Source organism: Podarcis melisellensis (assembly GCF_964234715.1).
Source record: "Podarcis melisellensis genome assembly, chromosome: 14".
In the NCBI taxonomy this organism is placed as follows: domain Eukaryota; kingdom Metazoa; phylum Chordata; class Lepidosauria; order Squamata; family Lacertidae; genus Podarcis; species Podarcis melisellensis.
The window spans coordinates 15,868,465-15,890,466 of NC_138546.1; the positions used below are offsets into that span (position 1 = coordinate 15,868,465).

Below are 22,002 nucleotides of genomic sequence, written 5' to 3' on the forward strand. Positions count from 1 at the left end.
AAAGGAGGGGAGGGAGGGCCGTGGCCGAGACACAGCGACTTCAGCTGCGCAGCGATGTCGCCCACGATTCACATTGCAGGTTCGAAGTGGGGTTAATGCTGGTTCAGGTTCACCAGGCAAAATGTTGCTGCTGCGGCTCGTTTGTTTTCAAGACGTTGTTTCAGCAAAGGGATCGGAGTAATGAAATGGCCCAGGAAAACCTGTCTGCTCCACTGACTTACATGCAGATGCACAGAACTTTTAAACGTCGTTTGGAGACTTGCGAAAGCGAAACGCCGCCAGTAAAAAGACCAGCGTCAGAGCACAAGCCTCTCTGCGACTGCTCAGATGCCCAAAGGGACTTCCTTCCAGGTAAGTGTGTTCAGGATCGGAGCCTTAGAAAGCAGCGGAATCTCCCATCTCTTCTGCTGCTGGTGCTGCTACTTCCCCTTGCGTAGACTCCCCCTCTCGTCATCAGCGTGCGCGCTCCCGATCCACGTTGCCGGCCGGCGTGCGCGTCCTCCCCAGTTCCTCCCTTCGCTCTATGGGTCTTCTTTGCTGCTGCTGCTGCTGTTGCCGCTGCTAACGCCATGATCTTCCTGCTGGCCCTGTTTGCCAGCATCTTCCAAACAGGTGAGCGTTGCTGAGATCTGGGGGTCCCCCCCTCTTTGCAGGCTGAGATCTGGGGGTGCCTGACCAGCCTTTCCCTGTCTTTGTAGCTGGGTCATGCTGAATTAGCCATACGTACTGGGGTTGCATATCTGTTTCTTTTTCCATCGGGAAGCAACGCCCTGTGCCTGCCCTCCACCCCGCCCGCCCCCGCCCCCAATTGGCTAAGTCAATTTTCGCCAACTTGGTGTCTTCCAGATAAAAACACACAAACATAAAAAGGCCAAACGGGGCCCATCTCCTGTTCCCACAGTGGCCAACTAGATGGCTGTGGAGAGTGCTTTTTCCAGGGGGTAAAGGTAAAGGGACCCCTGACTATTAGGTCCAGTCGTGGCCAACTCTGGGGTTGTGGCGCTCATCTCGCTTTATTGGCCAAGGGAGCCGGCGTACAGCTTTCGGGTCATGTGGTGAGCATGACTAAGCCGCTTCTGGCGAACCAGAGCAGCACACGGAAACGCCGTTTACCTTCCCGCCAGAGCAGTACCTATTTATCTACTTGCACCTTGACATGCTTTCGAACTGCTAGGTTGGCAGGAGCTGGGACCGAGCAACGGGAGCTCACCCCATCGCAGGGATTCAAACCACCAACCTTCTGATCAGCAAGTCCTAGGCTCTGTGGTTTAACCCACAGCACCACCCACATCCCAGGATTTCCAGGGGATACTCAAGGGTAATAATAATATTATATTATTATTTATACCCATCCCATCTGGCTGGGTTTCCCCAGCCACTCTGGGCAGCTCCCAACAGAATATCAAAAACACGATAAAACCTCTTTTTTGTTGTTAAAAAGTGTGGCACTTACCGTAGGAACTTCATGGTGAGTACCAGCACCTATTTTTCTAGAGGAAAAAAAAGCACTGCCTGTGGGAAACCTGCAAGCAGGACCCGAGTGCAATAGTATTCACTTGTGATTTCCAGAAATCCTGCCCCTCCTCAGCTGCGCAGCATGTATTGCATGTCCCCCCCTCAATATATATATATATACATTAAATCTCTCTTTCCCCCTTACTTTCCAGGATTCACCGGTGTAAATGAACGCACCTTCCTGGCCATTAAGCCAGATGGGGTACAACGGCATCTGGTTGGAGAAATCATCCGACGCTTCGAGAAGAAGGGCTTCAAACTGGTGGCGATGAAGCTCATGCAGGTCAGGATACTTGGCTAAGTACCTAAGCTGTTTGTCGAGAGATGTTTGGGGAACCTTTATGACCCAGTGGACCACATCTTCATCTTCCTGCCACCTCCACCTCCATTCTGTGGGCTAACTTAGGGTTACCCACATCAATCATCGGACATCAGGCGATTGACAAGTGGGTTGTCCCATCCGTCAAGGTGGCTCATGGTGGGGGAGAGACAACCAAGCGGGATTGAATTCCCTGTGCACCAGGCATCCAGTCCTGCTTTCTATAGGCATTGGGTAAAGAAGCAGCTGATTCAGCCACTTCTCTACCTGCCACACACCTTGCTTCACATAGGATGCCAAGTGTAGAGGAAATGACTGTGTTTTGGGGGAAATTGGCTTATAGGCCAACCTCCAGAGACCTGGAGGTTGAAGGCTACACACCAGGGCAGTCTGATCACACCCAGTGTTGTATATTATCTTTGCATGCTATCGTTCTATTTTTGTGTTGGGGGTTATTCTCTATATTTTGTTGGTTTATTCATTGGAATTAAAAACTGCCTTTCTACCACAGCACCCAAGGCAGTTTACAAATTTAAAGGACCACAAAAGAACATTTAAAGTTGGTGGGGTGGTGGAGAAAGGACAATCCAGCTGGAACAGGACCTGTTGTTGCCTCTGCCTGCTTCCCTAGTTAAAACCAATTAAATTAGGTTGTCTTTTTTGTATTGCCTTATCTAATGTTGTATGTAAGTATTTTCTGGATTCATTGACATCATTGTTATTTTAAATTGTTCTCAATGTTTAAATTGTTCTTAATTTTGCATGGTTCTATTTTTTGGTTTGTTCGCTAGGTTGTGAGACGCTTGGGGCACAATTCTGTGGGAAAGTTGCATATAAATATATAAACTGATGGTGTGATAATGATGCTGACTCAACTGTTAATTTCCTGATCTTTGATTATCATCATAATCCTAGGAAATTTTACTCCCACCCTTCAAGCAAGTTCCCAGGGCAGTTTACACACAAAATGAAAGACTGAAAACAGTCAAAACATACTAAAAATCAGCAAAATTGTTTAAAGAACTACACAACATTGATCAAGTCTGTGGCATGTGTTTGACCACATGTTCATCCTGGAAGACCTGCTTCCTGCCTTGTAGGCCTTTTCCCACTTGGCCTGGGAGGATGGGGCCCTGACAAACTCCAGCTACCAAAGCTGGAGTATTGTTTAGGGATTTGGGTGGGTGGGTGGTGTGTTGGAGTTGTTGTTGATTTTTTGAATCTTTATTTTGGATCCTATGATTTATGTGGAAGTTCTTCAACTTGTGCACTTTTTGATGTTTGGTTTATTGTTTTATGACTACTTTTGCTATGTTTGTATTTTGTAATTTTTTAATACGATTTTAACTTTGGAAAGGCAGCATACAAATAAAATGATTGATTGATTAGGCTTCCGAAGACTTGTTGAAGGAGCATTACATCGCCCTCCGTGAGCGTCCTTTCTATAACCGCCTGGTGAAATACATGAGCTCTGGACCTGTTGTGGCCATGGTGAGTGAAATGACAAATGCATTTTGCTATGTGAGGGTCCTGAGATGCCCCCATCTCCTAACACATCTATATATTCTAACAATACCCAAGTATAGAAGAGCAGTCTTGTTGGCATTTTCTGACATTTTACCCTCCAAGATCCCAGATAGCAGAACACTGGGGGGCGGGTGGGAAACCTTGTAAGAAATATTTTCTCTTTGAGAAGAGAGGGAGGCTCATCACTTCCCTGTTCCCCAGGACTCCTAATGTTTTCTCAAGTGGTTTAGCAGAACAAGGCCACCGGCACTGAGAAGGTTGCCTTTTCCATTGGTTTTCAGCAAGTGGGTCACAGTTTGATCTAAGGCAGGTGACACCAGCAACAGCACGACCACTGTCCAAATAGGCAGCAACAAACAAAGAAAGGGCTCCTCAAATGTGCAATAGAACTAAAAGTGTGTCTCAGGTCACCAAAAGGTTGAAGGCTAGTGGGGGGTTTTCTTCCCTTCACCCCAGGTTTGGCAAGGACTGGAAGTGGTAAAGACAGCTCGCGTCATGATTGGAGAAACTAACCCAGCAGATTCGAAGCCTGGGACTATCCGAGGTGACTTCTGCATTGAAGTTGGCAAGTGAGTGAAAACCTCGTTTACTTTTGGGGCAGTTCTCTCTTCTGACCATTTTGTGTGACTCCGGCAATGCAACTATTGGTCCACCACAGCAAGGAATGGGGGCTCAGCCAGGTGTCGCTTTCTGCCCGAGATGATCTAAAACTGCATTCCTGTAAACGGAGTGGAAACTAAATTGGAGGACGATAAAAAAAATAAAAATCAGGAAGGCCTGCTTTTTGTTTTGTTATTGTTCACACATGCTGTGTGTCTAGCAAAGATAATCAAAATCCTGTTTAGTGCAAATGTTTCAGATAGGACTGTGCACTAGAACTAACCAAATTCCAAACCAAATCAGGCTAATTTGAGTGGAGAAGGACATGTGGATGCAGCCAATGTGGATTATGGGTTTGTAAGTAAGAAGGAAGCATTTTTGTGTGAACATGGGCCAAAATTAAGCTGCCTCCCAGTAATGGTAGAAATGACCTCCAGCTTCATAGATTTGAGAGGCAAGTGAAGTATTTTTGCTTCTTCCAGGGTTTATTGTTAGCGTGTCCCTGTCTGCCAATACACATGCTGTTAACACAGTCCATCCCGTCTGTGAGCAAACACCCTCCCTCAGCAAAATGGACCTTTTATAAGGGAAAGAAAGAGAGCTGGGGAAATGGGGCAGGAGGGGAGCAGCAGCAGGAGGTGGGAAACAAACAGCAAAGAATTGGAAAACAAGAAAAGACTCTGATGAATCATTGCATAAGGTTATAAAAATGGAAATGAAATGATCGTTTTTCATCCCTTTTCCCCCTACCCTATTAGGAACATAAGAAGCTGTTGTATAGAGCCCAAATCCACACCATACATTGTGGGAGCTGTAGTTTGCCAAGGGTGCTGATAGTTCTTTGTATTCCCCTTGCAGAGCTACAATTCCCAGTTTCCTTTGAAGAGGGATTTATGATTAGACCTCTCTGAGAACGATAGCTCTGTGAGGGGAATCGGGGGTCTCCTCTCAGCACCACGAACAGTTTCCCAACAGTCTTTGGGAGAAAGCAATGACGGCTTAAGGTGGAATCGCAGCACTTTAAATGTATGGTGTGCATGTGACCAGTCACATCATTTGTCCATCTGGCCTATCAGCAGCTCTCCAGGATTTGGCAGGAACTTTTTCTGTACCTGGCAATTGAACTTGGGACCTTTGCATATAAAGCCCTAAGCTGAAACCTAGCTCATCGTACTCATATATGCCTGACTGCACAAGAACTTAGTTAACTGTGGCACAATGCTTCCAGCTGCACGGTGGGATATACTTGTTCCTTTTTCCTACAGGAATGTGATCCATGGGAGCGATTCGGTGGAGAGTGCCCAGCGAGAGATCTTGCTCTGGTTCCGCACAGATGAACTGGCCTGTTGGGAAGACAGTGCAGATCACTGGATTTATGAGTAAGGCAGAGCAGCTGAAGCCCAGCCCCCTTTGCTGCTGTCACAAAGGCACTGCACAAACCCGTCCATTCCCTTTCAGCTTATCTGGGACCCCCCTGGGTAGCTTTCTTCTTTTGTTGAGTTGGGTGGGGAAGAGAAAGGGCGGGAGTATTTTAGATGTGAACAAACATATCATGTCAGTTTAACAGCTAGTAATTTAATTCCCTTTCTCCCTGCCTCCCCAGCCCCCAATTATAGCCTTTTGGGGGCAATATTAGAGAAACCTGCGCTATTAAACCAATATGGAAAAGCATACACCAAGGGGATTCCAGTTCTCTTTTCTCACTTTTAGAATGTATTTTCAAAGGGCTTCATTAGTGGTTTTCCTGCTGCCTCCCAATCCAAGCCTGCAAAGACTACCCCGCTTGGTTAGGTCACAGTTTTACTAGCTACAGGGCACAGTCCCAACTTTGCAATCCTAGTCAGCGGATTGCCTGGGCTTGCATCCTGCTCTCCGCAGCATCTTTGGGGTTGCAAAGCACCATGCCTCTGGCCACAAGAGTTTTATTTCAAACCACCCAGGTGGAAATAGGCCACCCAACGTAATTGCGACATCAGGTGCCTGGCCCTTCCTACTTTCCCAATTTGGCCCATGGGAAGGGTGGGGGAAATACAGATCCAGCCTGCTGCCCCTGCTCTTTCCAAAAGGAAACATCAAATAAGACAGAAGCAAGGGGAGCTGTGCTGTTTCGCTTTACTTAAGCAGCAGCAAATACAAACAATTGCTCACAGCTAACAATATCCGGCGGTTGAGCAACAGGGCTTATACAGCTGCTGTTACGTCCTGTTCTCTCTCTAGTGAATGCAATTTCTTTTTGGGCAATGACTTGAAATGCAGAATTCACGCTGCTCGTATCTCATACCCGTCCCACTTTCTCCAATAGTCCAGGACGGCGGGGGGGGGGGGAGCTGCTTTAGTGCATGTTTTATCTTAGGGATGGCAAATATTCAGGTCTCCAGATGTTGGAGCCTCTATCACCTCTGACTGTTGGCCATGCTGTCTGGAGCTGATGGGAGTTGGAGTCCAAAAACATTTGGAGGACCACTGTCCACCTGTGTTGTTTTTTAAAATAATCTTATTCACAGCTGACAACTATTCAGTAGGAACAGAATGCTGGGATTTGGGAGTGGAAGATGGCATTTCTGGAGGCCTCTGATAGAGTGGTAACAGCCAAATCCCATTAAGTTGGGACCTGGCTGGAGAAGTATTGTTCCTAGGCTATCATGGTTCCTGTGTTTTCCTCTGGGATCTTTCATCCCACTGCATGTTACTGTTCTTCCAGATATTTCCCAAAAGCAGATTGTTTACATCTATAAATATGTACAGGGCTACTTTTTAAATACTGGCTGCGTTTTGCTTTTGTAAAATAAATTTTGGGAAAAGGCAATCGTTTTTACTATGTGTCTGTCACGGTGGTGTATCTTGGAAAAGGGTGTGGATGGCTGGCTGGGAGTACAGAACAAGGGCACTTCATACTTGCACCATATTGTTGCAGGTGACACCCCCCCCACACCCCATCACTCAGGTGTGCACCATCAAAAGATGCAAGAAACTTCATGGCAGTAGCTCCTTAAAAATACCACTTCTAGTGTGTGTTTATCAATGCTCTCGAACCTATGATGTTAACACATTTTTTTTTATTACATACAGAACAGATATGGTCATCTTTTGGATAGCGTATAAGGGACAAAGCATAGGGAGAGTGGGGTTGTTTTTTCATACAGCAGTCTCTTTACATCTTTAGACCAAAACAGCAGAGTTGACAGGCCTTAAGACACTTTTAAAAAATTCCTTTTATAACATACAAGTTAACTTTACATACATCACAGTGGAGATGTGGCGGGGAGGTGTCTGTAAGTCAAATCAGCTTTTATCTTGCCGGCAGGTAGCTATTAGGAGTCAACAGCCAGCACTGTGAGGCTTTCTCCCCATAGCTACGCCTCTCCCTCCCTCCGCGTCCCCCCCCCACCTTGAACATGTGCTTCTTTTCAATGAAAACGTAACTTCAAACTGTGAAAGGTTCTTTGGGCATATATTTGTAGGCAGGGCAGGCAAAAGGAGCAGTATCCTGACTAATAAATGCTGGGAACTGAGAACTGCTGGAGGCTTTGCAGTTGTATCTGTTGTTTTTGTTTTAAAAAGACCATACCTTGGTTCAGTTCTGCATGAGGAAGTAATCCTGCTCTCGGGTCTTTTGGCAACAGGTAGATCAGTTTTAAAACCGTGGCACCCTGTCAGACACCACACGCTCGCCCTCTAAGCTGCAGTGGTGCTGTAGGGGTAGGGCTTCTGAAGTACAGCTTACTTCAGAAATGCGGTAAGTGAAGCAATGCATGTTCCCATCTAAAGGTCTGCCGGGCTGGGAGACCATTAAGGCCAGAGTCTAAAACCACCTAGCTGCACCATTGCTAAGTAGTGCCTAAGCCAAAGCTGCCCACCCCACCGGTCCTCACTTTAAAAAATCCGACTTTCCTTTCTCTCTCCTCCCAGGCTCTGCTGTTGTCAGGTTGCTCTCCAGGTCACGTTAGTTTCCTCCCAGCCCCTCCAAAAGGTATTTCACCCCCAGAACAGACTGAACAAAATAAGAACATAAGAAGCATAAGAATAGTCAGGCAAGTAGTCCATCTAGCTTAGTATTGTCTACACTGACAGGCAGGAGCTTTCCCCAACTCTACCTGGAGACATCAGGGCTTTTATTTATAACCCAGGACCTTTTACATGTAAGGCTGATATTCTAACTGTGAGCTACAGGCCCTGTGTTGCCTTCCCAGCTCCCCTCTCCCCCACTTCAGAGCAAGTGGTACAAGATCTGCTTCATTCTCTCCTTAATTGAGATAAGCACAGAGGGTCAGCTGCTTTATGTCTTTTGCCCTCTAATGAACAGAGATTTAACTCCACCTGGACTGTGGCCATCTTTCTGAGCAGAGCACTGGGGTAGCAGTGGGGCAGGAATGGTGGTGGTGGTGGTGGGGAATGTGACAGGATAGATTAGTGGTATTACTTGCTAACTTGCCCCAAGAGAACGGCAAATCTTGGCTGATGGCACTGCTGTTTTGAATGGAATAATGAAAGGGTGTCTTAACAATCTGCTCTTCTCTCTCCTGCACACTATAGTCTAGAACAGTGTTTCCCAACCTTGTGCCTCCAGCTGTTTTTGAACTACAATTCCCATCATCCCTGACCACTGGTCTTGCTAGCTAGGGATGATGGGAGTTGTAGGCCAAAAACATCTGGAGGCACAAGGTTGGGAAACACTGGTCTAGAAAACAGCTAGGATATGCTGGCATTGGGCAACAAAACCCTTTCCGTAGGAGCAATATTAGGAGGCGGTCTAGCTCCTTGTTTACTGAAAAGCCAATACCAAAGGGTTGGGACCTCCTTGTGACATGGAAAATAATAAGTGTTAGCTGCGCTCAGTGAAATTGTTGATTTCTCCCTAGTGTGTCACCTCCAGGTAGGTCTGGTAGGGTAAGGCCTAAGAAGAGAAGAAGAGTTTGGATTTGATATCCCGCTTTATCACTACCCTAAGGAGTCTCAAAGCGGCTCACATTCTCCTTTCCCTTCCTCCCCCACAACAAACACTCTGTGAGGTGAGTGAGGCTGAGAGACTTCAGAGAAGTGTGACTGGCCCAAGGTCACCCAGCAGCTGCATCTGGAAGAGCGGAGACGCGAACCCGGTTCCCCAGATTGCAAAACTACCGCTCTTAACCACTACACCACACTGGCTCTCAAGAGTGGCCTGAAATCTGGAAACTTAATGGACAGAATAAAAATAAGAGAACCTAGGAAGCTGCTTTTACAGCAGCTGAGACTTTCCATTTTGCCCAGTACCATGTAGACTGACTGGCAGTGGCTGCCCAGAGTCTTATGAAGAGGTCTTTCCCACCACCCGCTCTCTTCTTGATCATTTTTTAAACTGGAGATGGCAGGGACTGAATCTTCTTCCTGCAAAGCAGATGCTCTGCTCCTGATACCTGTTCCCTCCGCCTTTGCTACCCTGTAAGCCTCACTCTCTTTCTCATAATGAATAAAGCCCCCATTTGATCTCAAGCCTTGCTGCAGCTACTTAATCACATTTTGTGCTCTTTCAAATCAAACTACCCCAATGACTTCACCAGCCTTCTAGAATTCCTCTCTCCTGCTCTTGGCGAAAAATTATGGGTCAGAGATCAACAATGTCAACTTGCAAGTCGCAACGTCCTCCCCACCCACCAGCTTTACCGCTTAACGTCTCTTGTTTTTTCTTCATCTTGGTTTGTTGTGCGGAACCCACAGACCTTTTCAGCCTTTGCCATATTTCTTTCATCTCTGTGTACATTCTGTGGCTCTGGGTGGCTTTGAGTAAGCAAGTGACCTAAAACCACACATAAGAGTAGGGGTCCCTGCACAGGTCCAGCTTGTGGCCAGGTGTTAAGGAATGGAGCTGTAAGGCATTCAATATGTGTGCCATGGTGCTTGTGTGCCTGCCATACCCAAGCTACTACTCTCAGCAAACAAGAAAGGGGGCTAAGTCACAGCATGGTACGGTTGACTGGATTGGGGCAAGCGTCCCCACAAGCTGTTCAGACTATGACTGGACTTCCTTTTTAGTCTATGTTTTCTCAGACCTCATTCAGGCATGTTGGAGAAAGAAAACATTGCCCACAGAGGCAGGCAGGGGAGGCCTGAGAGACGCAAAAAGAAAGAAAAAAGCCTGCAATAATCTCCCTCTGCTACAAAGCGCACAAAGAAAGGGCACGTGGACAGTCCCAAGCTTTGACTCTACCAAGAACTGCCAGGAAGTTGCCCCTCCCCCCCCCTCTCTCTCTCTCTCTCGAAGACCCACCTCCCTCTCTGAAAAACCTTGGTCTCCCCTGGCTTCAAAGAAAATTAAAACGTGAAAGGTTCTGTGAGATTTAAATAAGACGTTAAGAGCACTTAACATTTCTGGGCTTCTTCCTGCTGCTTCCTCCCACAGCCTTTAAAGTTCATCAGCCTCTGAACTGCCTACGGCAGAAACCTCCTTATATCCCAGAGGACCAGCTGTTTACAACTTCATCTCAAGCAGCAATCCACTCCCAGTCACTGGTGCCGAGTCACGATGCATGAGACGGGGCTCACTGGCTGGGATGGAACTGCCACTGGATGTGGCAGGGTGGGGACAAGAGAAGGGGAGCAACAGGTGGGATGCGTGTTATGAGTGTGCACACCTGCCACCAACCGGGCGAGCAGACAGCAGAGTGGCAGCGCCCTAATTTGCATGCCACAGCTGTGGGCGCTGCTTTCTCAACATCCTCTCCCAACAAGACCATCTCTGCTTCCTCTCTTGCTGCTTCTGGAAGCCGCTTAACAAAGGACCAATGTCTTCTCCTCAGTCCTTTCCCCGTTTCTTCATTTCCACTCTTCCCCAGCCCATCCTCCCCAAGCACATACCTCTCCAACAACTGCCTTGCTCCATCTCCCCCAAGTCTGCTTTCATTGGTTTCAATATATGTCATGGAGAGGGAGGGGCCTAGTCTCCATCTTGACTGCTTGCTTTCCTGAATTGCCTGCAAGATACATTTGAATACCCCTTGAGAGCCGTATGCAACACCCCCGTCTCCATTGGGGCCCTAGTGGAGCAGCACAAGGTAAAGGAGCACAAAGCACACCTTGGTGGCCTTTCAACAGCAGAGGACTTCCCAGTTCTTTCAGTGACTCTCCACATACCAGCTAGACATACATATTGCCTTCCTCCCCATCAGCACACCACCCATTGCTACACAGAGCTGGAGATGCCCACCCCACCTTCAAGTCTACCAATTGTGCCTCTAACCTGAATTATTATCTATGATATTTGTTAGGCTTGAATCTTCCCCTTCCTCTAAGGAGTTCAGAACTGGGCACACTGGGACTCTCAAAGAGGTCTCCCATAAATAGAATCACAGAAGTGTAAGTTGGAAGGGACCATAACCTCCTGCAAAACCCCAACGTGGGGTTCAAACCCATGACCCTGAGATTAAAAGTCTCATGCTCTACCGACTTGAGTTCTGATTTTAAGTGCCCAGGCCCAGATCTAAACAGCTTCAGCGGTGGAAGCCCATCATGTGCCTGTGGGCACTGACACCCCGCTGTTGACTTCCATACCAAAGTCTTCCCAAACGCATCCATACGCTCTTTTGGATTCCCAACCTCCCAATTTATCCCAGATAATCCCCTGTGAGCAGGTCCCATAGAGAGACAGCGAAGGAGACGAGGTTGGAATGTTCGCTTTGTTATGATGGGATTCATCTCTCTAGTCCTGGTTTGCAGACCAGTGCATGCCGTCAGCGCTGCCTCCGTGGTGGTGAAGTGGGCAGGGGCAAGAGCCGGCAAACATCTTAGTTCTTCCATGCAGGCAGATGAAGGAAGGAGGGAGGGGACCGTCTTGAAAACCTCATCCAAGCCAAGTCCACTCTGCCTGTGCATCTCTCGTTGCCTCACTTGGTTGCGGAGGGGCCTTCATTGCCATGGTTCTCCCCCTTTGGAAAGCTGGCAGTAACCCAGCCGTTTTACAAAGCATGCAGGCCCAAGATGAAAGCTGCAAGTTTGGAGGTTAGATGAGGGAGGGAGCCGCTATCCAGTGCAGGAGCTGCTGCGGTTGGTTGTCTGGGACCTCGGTTTTCCAGCAGTAGGAGAAATGCAGGAGTTCTGGTATGTACATACTGGCATTCCGGGAGTTTGGGGGGATCAGAGGGGAGAGAGTTATAATTGGCAGAAAAAGAAAAGACAAGAGTAGCTCATTCGGGGATGTAGGAAACTTGCCACACAATGATGTGGCTCCGTTCAGCCTTGGAGAGGATGGGCTTGACTTGGGTGGCTTCTCCTGCGTTTTCCTCCGTCTCGTCATCTTCTCCATCACCTGTGGAGAGACCTTGTACAATGAATGGAAGAGAAGAACATGGAAGCACCAAAGCTCCACCAAGCAGGCCTCCCAATCATTAGTAATAGGTACCATTTACATAGCATCTTTAGATGCCTGAGAGTGCTTTGCATACATCATTATAATCTTTACCCCAACTCTGTAGACCCAAGTTATCCAAGTTCTGCAAATGGAGAGCTGCGGAGTGGGAGAGGTCTAAATTCATCTAGTTCTCCTGAGCAGAAAGCTTGATTCAGGTCATCCATGGTGTGTCTGCATTACATATTCATACTGATTTTTAATTGTGGTTTTATTGCTCCTTTTTATTGTAGTACAATAAGAAATGAGATAATTACAGAAGCAATTAAAAATACAATTAAAAAACACGCCTTACTTAGCACAGCACATTTCCATTGCTACAACAGGTCAAAAAATCACTAAAGTGATCCACCAAGACTCTCAGCAACTTCTAAGTGGTCTGTGCAAGGAGGGGAGTTGGGGAACTGCTGAGTCTGTGGCAGAGGAAAGGATGGAAGCAGGATGTTCTGTGCTGTAACTCTCAAAGGGCCAAACAAGATACGGATGTTTGCCATGGTGTGGTTGCTTTTTCTTTTAACAAACAGATGATGTGAGAGGGAAGCATGACTCAGAGGGGGACTATGGCATGGAGAGAAGGGCCATTCATCCCTTCGTCCCTGCCGCAATCCCTATCAAAATCAGGGCTCATTGCACCAGCTATGGACAACGGCAGGACAACTCAGAACCCCTAAACTACAGGACACGCTTAAAGTGGTCATATGAATGTGATATGCCTCTGAAGACGGTTCGGAAACTTCAGCTAGTGCAGAATTCAGCAGCCAGGTTGCTCATCAGAGCAAGATGGTTTGAGCATTATTACACTGATCCTGGTCCAACTGCACTGGCTACCAATTAGCTTCTGGGTACAATTCAAAGCGCTGGTTTTGACCTATAAAGTCTTAAATGGCTCAGGACCGCAATACTGCAAGGACCGCCTCTTTCCATATGCACCTACCTGGACCCTGAAATCATCTTCTGAGGCCCTTCTTCGTGTGTTGCCCCCTTGAGAGATCCAGAGGGTAGCAACACGAGAATGGGCCTTCTCTGCAGTGGCTCCCCATCTGTGGAACACTCTCCCCAGGGAAGTTCGCCTGGCGCCTTCATTACACAACTTTAGGTGCCAGGCAAAAATGTTCCTTTTTAACCAGGCTTTTGGTTGATCCGATTTAAAATGTGTTTTATTGGGTTGTTGTTTTATTTGTATTAGGTCTTTTGTGGTTTCATATCTTGATTTTATTCTGTGAACTGCTCTGAGACCTCCAGGTATAGGGCGGTATATAAATTCAATAAATAATAACAGAAATTTCGTCCTTAGCCACTCTGCGCTAGCTTGTCCTTTACTCATATCTGCTCTGCACAATGAGGATATATATGTAAAAGAACTCACCAATTCGGAAGTCAATGTACCCTTCCCCACCGCTGAGCACCAGGACGTTCTTCAGCTTCTGGCCCTCAGCTTCGATGGTGGCTGTGCTGGAGTTCTCGGAGGGGCTGTCTAGCACACTCCCGTTCAGTGTTGCCAGAACGTTACCTGAAAGAATCCAGAGCTTGTTCTGAGCAGCTGAGATATACAACTGAGCTTTGGGCAACCAAAATGACGGAGGATAAGGCTATCAACACTACTATCATCCTGATGGGTCTTACGTCCGATGTCACTGGGAGAATGGCCCCAAAAGTTACTGGGAATCACCCATGGCGAGAATGCTGTTTGCACTCAAGTCCTTTTGGGTTTCTCACTGGGGCATGTGGTTGACCCCAGTGAGAAAAGGATGCTGGGCCAGATAGCTATGCCCTGGACTTGATCCAGCAGGGCGATTCTTAAGATGTTCTTGAACATAAGCCTTCAGGTTTCACAATAAGCTCTGCATAAGCCTTCAGGTTTCACAATAAGCTCTCAGCATAACGATGCACTGACAGAATTGCATTCATGGAGTACTTTAGATGTTCTGCTTACCAGGCACAGAGACAAAGAATTTGACTGCGTCACGGTGACCATGGAAGCAGAGCTGGGCTTGAGCCATGGAGCAGTAAGGGATAAAACTGCTGGCAGACTTGTCATTGCTGTCGTCGCTGCCGTACACGTGGATGATCCCGCCAGGCCGGTTCCCTTCTCCAGATGTTGGGGATGTCTTATTGGCTGAAGGCAACACACACAAATTAAAAGCAAGCAATAAGGAGGGGGAAATGTAAGGGCTGACTGCATCACACATGGCTAAACTGGTTTAATTATCCTACAAAGCATTAATGCCATGAATTCCTTCTCCTGTCCAACTGTCAGAGGGAAAGTCCAGTAACATTTGGCTTGACAATCTGGTCTGCTCCTAGCAACTTTTAAAATGTCGCCTACCCTTGAAAAAATAACATCTCATTTCAAGATTTCGGATCATAGCTCAAGCTAGTACATTTTAGATCTTACGGTGTTCTCCTGGAGAATAAACATCTTACTGGGGGTAATTAGTATAAAAAGATTTACTTAGAGCCATATCCTGAGGTGGAGCCTACAGAGCACTGTGTGTTGATAAATATGTTTGTTTCTCTCCTCTCTTGCATCACGTTTTTCTAATAGGAGCAGACTTGAATATCCCTGATATTTTATATCACCAATGTATTACAACCCATTCTAATGTATTTTGTATGTTATGATATTCTACTTATATGGTTGTTGGTTTTATTTTGTTTGGTTCTATCAGGACTAGGACCACATAATAAAGAATCCGTCTCTTCTCTCCCCAGAAAACCCTGGGAAGTATAGCTCCATGAGTTGAGACAAAGATTTCCAAAAGCATATTTAACACTTGTAAAGAGAAATGTGGCTGGTCTGGAAGTGGTTTCATTGCTTTCAATTTTTTTAAAAATGTCCCTTTTGTTCTGCTAGGGAGAGCTCCAAGAAGGTGGGGGAGGGGCAGAGGTGGAGCTAGCTGCTCTGGCACCCGGAGCAGTGCATATACTGTGTACCCGGAGGCAGGGCTAGCCGCCTGCGGGGGCCGGGCTAGCATCCCAGGGGTGTGGGGGGGCAATGTCACCCCCCCTCAGGGATGACACCTGGGGCAGACCGCACCTACCACACCCCCTTCCTCTGCCAGTGGGGAGGGGAGCTATTCTGCAGGAGGTTTGCTGAACTGACCCAGAGTTACATTACACAGGGGTCTGTAAAAGCATGCTTAAATTGGCTGGTTGTATTTTTTGAAGAAAAGCAACTGCAGTCTGGAAAGCATCTTGATGAGTTTCCTGCTGAAATTCTACCCTCCCCACCCCAGCTTTTGGCCACCCTAAGCCACAGTTCACTGCAAAAAGTACCTTTGGGGGCAAATCACATCCAGGAAGGGAGTGATTATAAACAGGAAACTGACACCCAATCTGGATTAGGGATATTTTCCAGATTGAGGGCCCCATGTCAGCTTCAGCTTTGTTTTCAAAATAAAAGTGGCTGGATTAAGGATGCGCTTTCAAATATTTCAAATCATTTGACATGTTTGGAATGGGGGAAGCCCAGGAGCACTCAGCACTGTTTTGCCAGTGGCAGGGATGTCACTGTCCTCACATGCAATTTCCAATCTGTCTTCTGAAGTGGTTCAAGAGCTACTTGTGGGAGGTTTTGTTTTTAATTTGTTCTGTTTAAATGTATAGCTGTGTTAAGAATTCCTAGGCATGTGACCACATTTCTGCTTCATCACCTTCTTTCATCACGAGATAGAAGCAGAAAGGAACTGGTTTAAAGGTTCCGAAACCTTAACACGCAAGGGGGACCTTCAGAAATGAGGATCTGCTCAACATTCCTAACATGGATTCACAAGAACATTTCCACTCTTACATTTTTTTGGCAATTTCAAATGAAAATGAGAGGTGAATGAATGAATAGGCAGAGGAAGAAAAGTGAGCGGATGGATTAAAGGATGGAGAAGTCAGTGGGTTAGATATAGGATGGCATCTGGAATCTAGATGGAAAGAGGTCTTGGACTTACCCCTGAGCCCAAGGAGCTGACCTCGGTGGAGGACTACAGCTAGGAGGAGGAAGCGAGGGAGAGCGGGGGAAAATAGGAACAGAGGCCACAGGTTAGGGAAGAGAAGAAAACAGCAATTACTGGAAGCAGCAGCAAAAGGAGCACATTGACGTTTAGTTCCTTTGCAAAAATGCATACGTTTCTTTTAACAAGAGGCACAGCATTACAGCCAAATAATAAAATATTAAGAGACTTGATACTAAATGCTGTCTCAGCAACAGGTGTTTAGAAGTCAGAGAATTATCCACCCAGAGTACTGCTTTGCACCTCCATTTTGCACCCGCAGGAACTCGCAAGACATTTTCGTCTTGCGAAGCAAGCTCATAGGAAATTTGTTTTGCGAAGCACCTCCAAAACGGAAAACTCTTTCGTCTAGCGAGTTTTCCATCTTGTGAGGCATTCGTCTTGCGGGGCACTACTGTATTCAAATCCCTTACAAAGGGAAAAGCAGTTGTGCGTTAAGACACTGGGGAAGTGGAATTAAGCACACTCCCACACTAGCCCTCCTTTCAAAATCATGCATTCCAAATCTGGGGTTGTAGCCATCTAACATTCACCCAGAGTAGACCCATTGGGTTGTATTCAACTAGGTTTTTCTCAGGGTAGACCCAATGAAATGAATGAACGTGACTAAGTTAGGTCCAGTAATGCCAATGGATCTGCTCGGAGTAGGACTAATACTGGATGTGACACTTACTTTTCATTTTAAAAAAAGAAAAGAATAACCAATGGGCCTTCTTTAGATGCATTTGCTTGTAAGCTTAACATTTACCTCTGTGATAAGCACAATCTACAATGGATATTTGTTGCGCAAACTTCACTGCAACGAGTTAAGAGCTGGATGAATGCAAGCTTTAAAAACAAAAAGCAAAGTCTGCTGAATTTGGGTCAGCTTGTGTGAAGGGCTGGAATCCACACACGGAAAATCCTCTTGCTAGGAGGGGGAAGCGGTTTGAGAAAATCACATACAGAGAAAAACACTTAGAGCAGAATAAATGAAAATGGAGTCCACTTACTCTCCGTCAAAGGGATGGAAATGACAACCCCGTTGCCTGTCCCTACCCACAGACGGTTGCCAGCAATGAGTAACGCTGTAATCCGCACAAATGAGAAACCCAGCTTTCCGGTGCCTGGATGAGAGGCACAAACAGAGTTAGTTAGGGTAGTGTAGGTCACTGAAAAGGCCAAGATCATATTCATTCATTCAAACAGCACTAGTCCCCACCCCTGCGCCAAAGGGCCGTCTCTCGTGCTGTTTCATTTACCTAACATTTTGCTGACATAGGGCTCAATGTCTACATCCTGGAGGTGCTGATGGGTGTGAGCGTGGTACAGCCTCAGCGTAGAATCCAGGCGGATGGAAACCCAAACACCGTCCCCAATCCAAGCCAGCTGTCGGATCTGGCTCTCCCGGCGAGGGTGGGCATCAAAGGACTTCTGGAAAGGGCATGGAGAAAAGGGAAATATGCTCAGGGTTTCCACAATGGTTGCCCTCTTACTTAATCGCCAGAGTCATCGTTCAGGAAATAGCACTTCTTCTCAGGCTGAGGGTCCGGTGCCCTGACCCCAAAACTCAGTTGGATCTGGTTGTTTACTATCTCTCCTCCTAACCTACCTCACAGGATTGTTTTATCCTCACAGGATAAAATAGGAGGGGAACCATGCCTGCTTCCTTCAGCTGGGGAGGGAAGCCTGTCGAGGTCAGAGAAGGTCTCTCCAGGTGTAAGACGGCTACCACATTGGCAAATCCCGACTACCCAATTCCGTTGGATGTCTCCTTCACCCCAAATGAGAGAATCTTAGCAATAAAAGATGGTGCCCTTAAACTGCAGTTTCCCCAGTAAAAAATCTTGACCTTTTTGATTAAAACAGGCTCATATGAATTAGCCACCCAAAGCCTTCATTGATGAATGAGCCAATAAATACTTTCAATCCCAACAGTACTTTTAGTTAGAAAGCATTTCTAGATTCTCTGCCATGTTCCTTCATTCAGAGACACCCTCGCCATACCTCTATCTGCATCGTTTTGGGCTGGATGACGTGGATTTTGTTCTTGTAGCCGCACCACACTCGGTCATACACCACAGCCATGCAGCGAATAGAATGGTGTGTGTGACCCAGGTCCATGAGATGGTAATTGCTGAGGTCCCACTGACCGTCTAGAGATAAACGCACAGGAAAGAAGGAAGGAAGAAGATGGGTAGAGAGGACTGGTTTGCTTCTCAGTGGTCTTGATGTATCAGGTGTTTCGGGGATCTGTGGACCGCTGCCCTGTGTGGTGAGCCACTGAACTGCAGGGGGCAGCTTCTTAGAGAAGTACTTTCAGATCCTGGACAGACTCCGCCCACCACTGGCCATTGGATGCTCTTGGACAGGAAGGAGTATAAGAGGGCTTCCTGTTTCAGTTCAAGTCTTGCTTGAGTAACAAGGGTCAGGGGAGGAAAAATAACCAAAGCAGGGGTGCTCTTGCTCTCCTCCACCCATGTGGGCTGGACTGGGGAGAAGCAAATCTAGAATGGTTTCATATTTGTACATTGAAAAACTGGGATTTCCCAAGCTTCTGCGGCATGTACTAAAACCTCATTTGATTGCCAGGTTCTGTTAGTTAGGATAGGCAGATAAGTCAGGGTCAAACTATATGTGAGGTTTTGAAACAGAGGTTGGCTGGTCATGTGTTAGGGATTCTTTAACTGTGATTCCTGCATCCTTCTGACTCTGCAATTCTCTTGATTCTATGGGAGCTTGCTCTGGACAGGTAGCGGGATCAGAACTGTGGTATGCAGGAGGAAGGGCTTTAACACTTTGACCCCGTGTGGTTCCAACTGAAATCCTATCCCCCACCCCCAAAAACCTCTACTCCTCTAACCAGGAGAAAAGCTTCCATGGAATGAAAACTTGTCCCTTTGAATCCCACCGATCTTGATTTCCCAAATCTGACTGCAAGGCCTTTCCCCAGCTCTACAGCAAAACTGCATCATTCCCCACAATGTTGGACCTACCTTCTCCTCGATGGAATATGGCTAGGGTTCCATCAGCCAGGGCCACTAGAACACGTCCTTTCACGTGCCTGAATGTACATGGGGGGGGGGGGAGGATTACTTTCTAAGTAAGGCAGTGACACGTAATAACACTATGCAGGAACATGAACAACAGCTGTGAGTTCAGTAATATTGTATGATCGCACCATGCAAGCACAGGAGACAGGCAATGAATTCAACATCTTGGTGATCTAGGCTCTCAATTTAAAACAAAAAAGAAAAGTTTCTAGCCCCTTAGGCCTTTTGAACTGTCAGAAGATTGTGCTGTTTGCAGGTTGGGAGATGAGCAGGATTTCTGCTGGTTCTGGTTTCTTCAGGGAGATGGGTGACATGACTCTTCAGCCCTTGGTTTACATAATTTAAATACTTTGGGAATCTTGGTGGAGAATGAAGTTCCATGGTACAATTCCTGCATTGCAGGAGGTTGGACTAGATGACCCTCGGAGTGCCTCCCAACTCTAAAATTCCATGATGTCTAATGCAAATATGGAATATGGAACATGGGAAATTGCTTTCTACCAGGGTCAGATGATTTGCCTATTTAGCCTAGTAGCATCCCTCTAACTGGCAGGGTCTCAGGAAGAGATATTTCACATCAACTGATTCCCTTTTAACAGGAAGGAACTGAGCCAGAGATCTTCTGCATAAGAACCATGCACTCTACAACTGAGCTGCGGTCCTTTCCCTTTTATATAGAAAGCTGCTTTCCTATATCGTCTGTCCAGCTGAGTGCTGCTATCAGCTCTGAACTAGTGATGGCTCTCCAAGGTATTAGGTAGAGGGATTTTCCCATAACCCACCACCACCAGGCACTTTTTGAAGCAGGAGATGCCAAGGACTGAATCTGGACCTTCTCCATGTGACACAGGTGCTCCTCTATAGAGATACAGTCCCTCTACTGACCAGACAAGCAAGTTTTCTAAAAGATGTGAATATCCATAGTTGATTATATATCAGTTCATAGACACCAAGTTCAGCATCTCTACTTACACCAGGCTCAGCACTGAATCCTTCAGCTTGATTGAGTGTAGACATTTCTTCCAGTTTGAGACTGCTGAGTGCACATACAACCTGGGGGAAAGGTAGTTTAGTTAGGCAGTACAGTCCCCGAGCCCCACACCAAACTGGGCCATAAAGCAGCCTTACACTGTGTCACTCATTGGTCCATCTAGCCCAGTGTTGTCTACACTGGCTGGCAGCAGCTATCCACAATTTCAGACGGGATTTCCCCAGTCCTACCTAGAGATGCCAGGAATGGAGCCTAACTGAGCAGCCCATCAGCTGACCAATCGTCTTCTACCAGGCCCTGTGAAACCTCTGCTTCAAAGCGGTTCTGGGCGGTGTGCTTCACTGCTTGGACTGTGCAATGTCACGCTTCCTCAATCTGACCTCGCAGCCTGCCTTGAATTAGCCTTCCTGCCCACCTGATCTGGTTGTTGCTTTCGGAAGTCAGTCTCCACTTGCCTGGGACTAAACTACTCACCTCTGGGGCCCCTGGACTGACAGCCAGCTTTGCACCCCAGGACCCCGACCCCAACATCCGATTGTTTGCAGAATGGCCTCTCGGCCCCATGCTGGATCCTGACATTAAGTCACATTACTGGCAGATTCTCCTGCAAGTTCTAATATGGGGTTGGCCGGGACACCTAATTTCTTCCAGATGTTATTGGACTGAGACTCCCATCTACCCCCCCCCCCCATGCTGGCTAGCTCTGATGGGAGTTGGAATATATCAACACCAATAGGTACCACTCCAGCGGGAAGGTAAACGGTGTTTCCGTGTGCTGCTCTGGTTCGCCAGAAGCGGCTTAGTCATGCTGGCCACATGACCCACAAGCTGTACGCCAGCTCCCTCAGCCAATAATGCAAGATGAGCGCCGCAACCCCAGAGTCAGCCACGACTGGACCTAATGGTCAGGGGTCCCTTTACCTTTACCTAGACCGACACAGGTCCCCCAACTCTGTGCTAAGAAGCGTTTTCATCGGGGGGGGGGCGTTTGTTTTTGCTCTGAACCCAATTATTCCATCATTCCGCCTCGCACTATGCTGTTTTCAATGCTTCTTGCCTGGAGACTAGAGACCGACGTTATCAATGGTTCGCCAAGCCACCACTGTGGGCTAGAGAGACATACCAGCCATTCTGTGCTCCCAGCCACATGGTAGGGGCAGCGCTTGTGGTAGTGCCAGCCGCGTTTCCATTTGCCTCTTGCTCCTGGGCTGCTGTGCTCGACTCCATCTTTGGCTGCCCGTTTTCACTGTGGAGGGGAAAACACACTACAGGTTGGGGCTATGCAATAAACTGAAAAATATTACTTTTGCTTTGCTAGAGGCAAGTTTGTTAACCGATTCTTAACATGGTTCTGCCTTAAATGTTTGCACTCCGTTTTGTGTCATTTTCATTCGGTTTGTTAGCTGCCTCGGAGGCTACGTGGGAAAAGGTTTTAAAAACTGCTGGAATCCAATGGAGAGAGAGCATCTCTGGAGGTGAAGTCAGACCGCTGGAGAATCACAGCTGCTGCTGTGGCTGTAGAGACTAATATCTTGCAACTACTGCCTCCCGTGTTGTTTTTGCTGTATTAGCAGCACTGACGTGATTTCTCCAGGCCCCTCTCTTGGACTGTCAATAAAACTGATAGGAATGTAAGA

The 22,002-nt window shown here is 47.1% G+C and overlaps 2 protein-coding genes across 5 annotated transcripts in view; one reads left to right on the plus strand and one right to left on the minus strand.

The window, feature by feature from the left end:
* The first annotated feature begins 33 nt into the window (after window positions 1-33).
* NME3 (NME/NM23 nucleoside diphosphate kinase 3) lies at window positions 34-6,767 on the plus strand. 2 transcript variants are annotated; one of them, XM_081888084.1, is made up of 5 exons: window positions 34-351; window positions 1,668-1,798; window positions 3,224-3,325; window positions 3,818-3,930; window positions 5,227-6,767. In XM_081888084.1, exons 1-5 carry the CDS (start codon window positions 96-98, stop codon window positions 5,342-5,344), a joined length of 720 nt encoding a protein of 239 aa, XP_081744210.1. In that variant the 5' UTR covers window positions 34-95; the 3' UTR covers window positions 5,345-6,767. The 2 variants fall into 2 exon arrangements, with proteins under 2 accessions (XP_081744210.1, XP_081744211.1); XM_081888085.1 differs by lacking the exon at window positions 34-351 and adding an exon at window positions 448-612.
* A 1,463-nt stretch (window positions 6,768-8,230) lies between these two features.
* The window catches only part of MAPK8IP3 (mitogen-activated protein kinase 8 interacting protein 3), a 69,536-nt gene continuing 55,764 nt past the window's right edge, over window positions 8,231-22,002 (minus strand). For all 3 annotated transcript variants that reach the window (XM_081887919.1, XM_081887918.1, XM_081887920.1), the window contains 11 exons: window positions 21,489-21,611; window positions 20,347-20,427; window positions 19,318-19,385; window positions 18,329-18,477; window positions 17,584-17,755; window positions 17,335-17,448; window positions 16,280-16,318; window positions 14,272-14,454; window positions 13,705-13,848; window positions 8,621-12,239; window positions 8,231-8,488 (listed from right to left, as the gene is read on the minus strand). In XM_081887919.1, coding sequence (XP_081744045.1) covers window positions 12,118-12,239; window positions 13,705-13,848; window positions 14,272-14,454; window positions 16,280-16,318; window positions 17,335-17,448; window positions 17,584-17,755; window positions 18,329-18,477; window positions 19,318-19,385; window positions 20,347-20,427; window positions 21,489-21,611 — 1,195 coding nt within the window. In that variant the 3' untranslated portion in view covers window positions 8,231-8,488; window positions 8,621-12,117. The remainder of the gene's footprint in view (window positions 8,489-8,620; window positions 12,240-13,704; window positions 13,849-14,271; window positions 14,455-16,279; window positions 16,319-17,334; window positions 17,449-17,583; window positions 17,756-18,328; window positions 18,478-19,317; window positions 19,386-20,346; window positions 20,428-21,488; window positions 21,612-22,002) is intronic.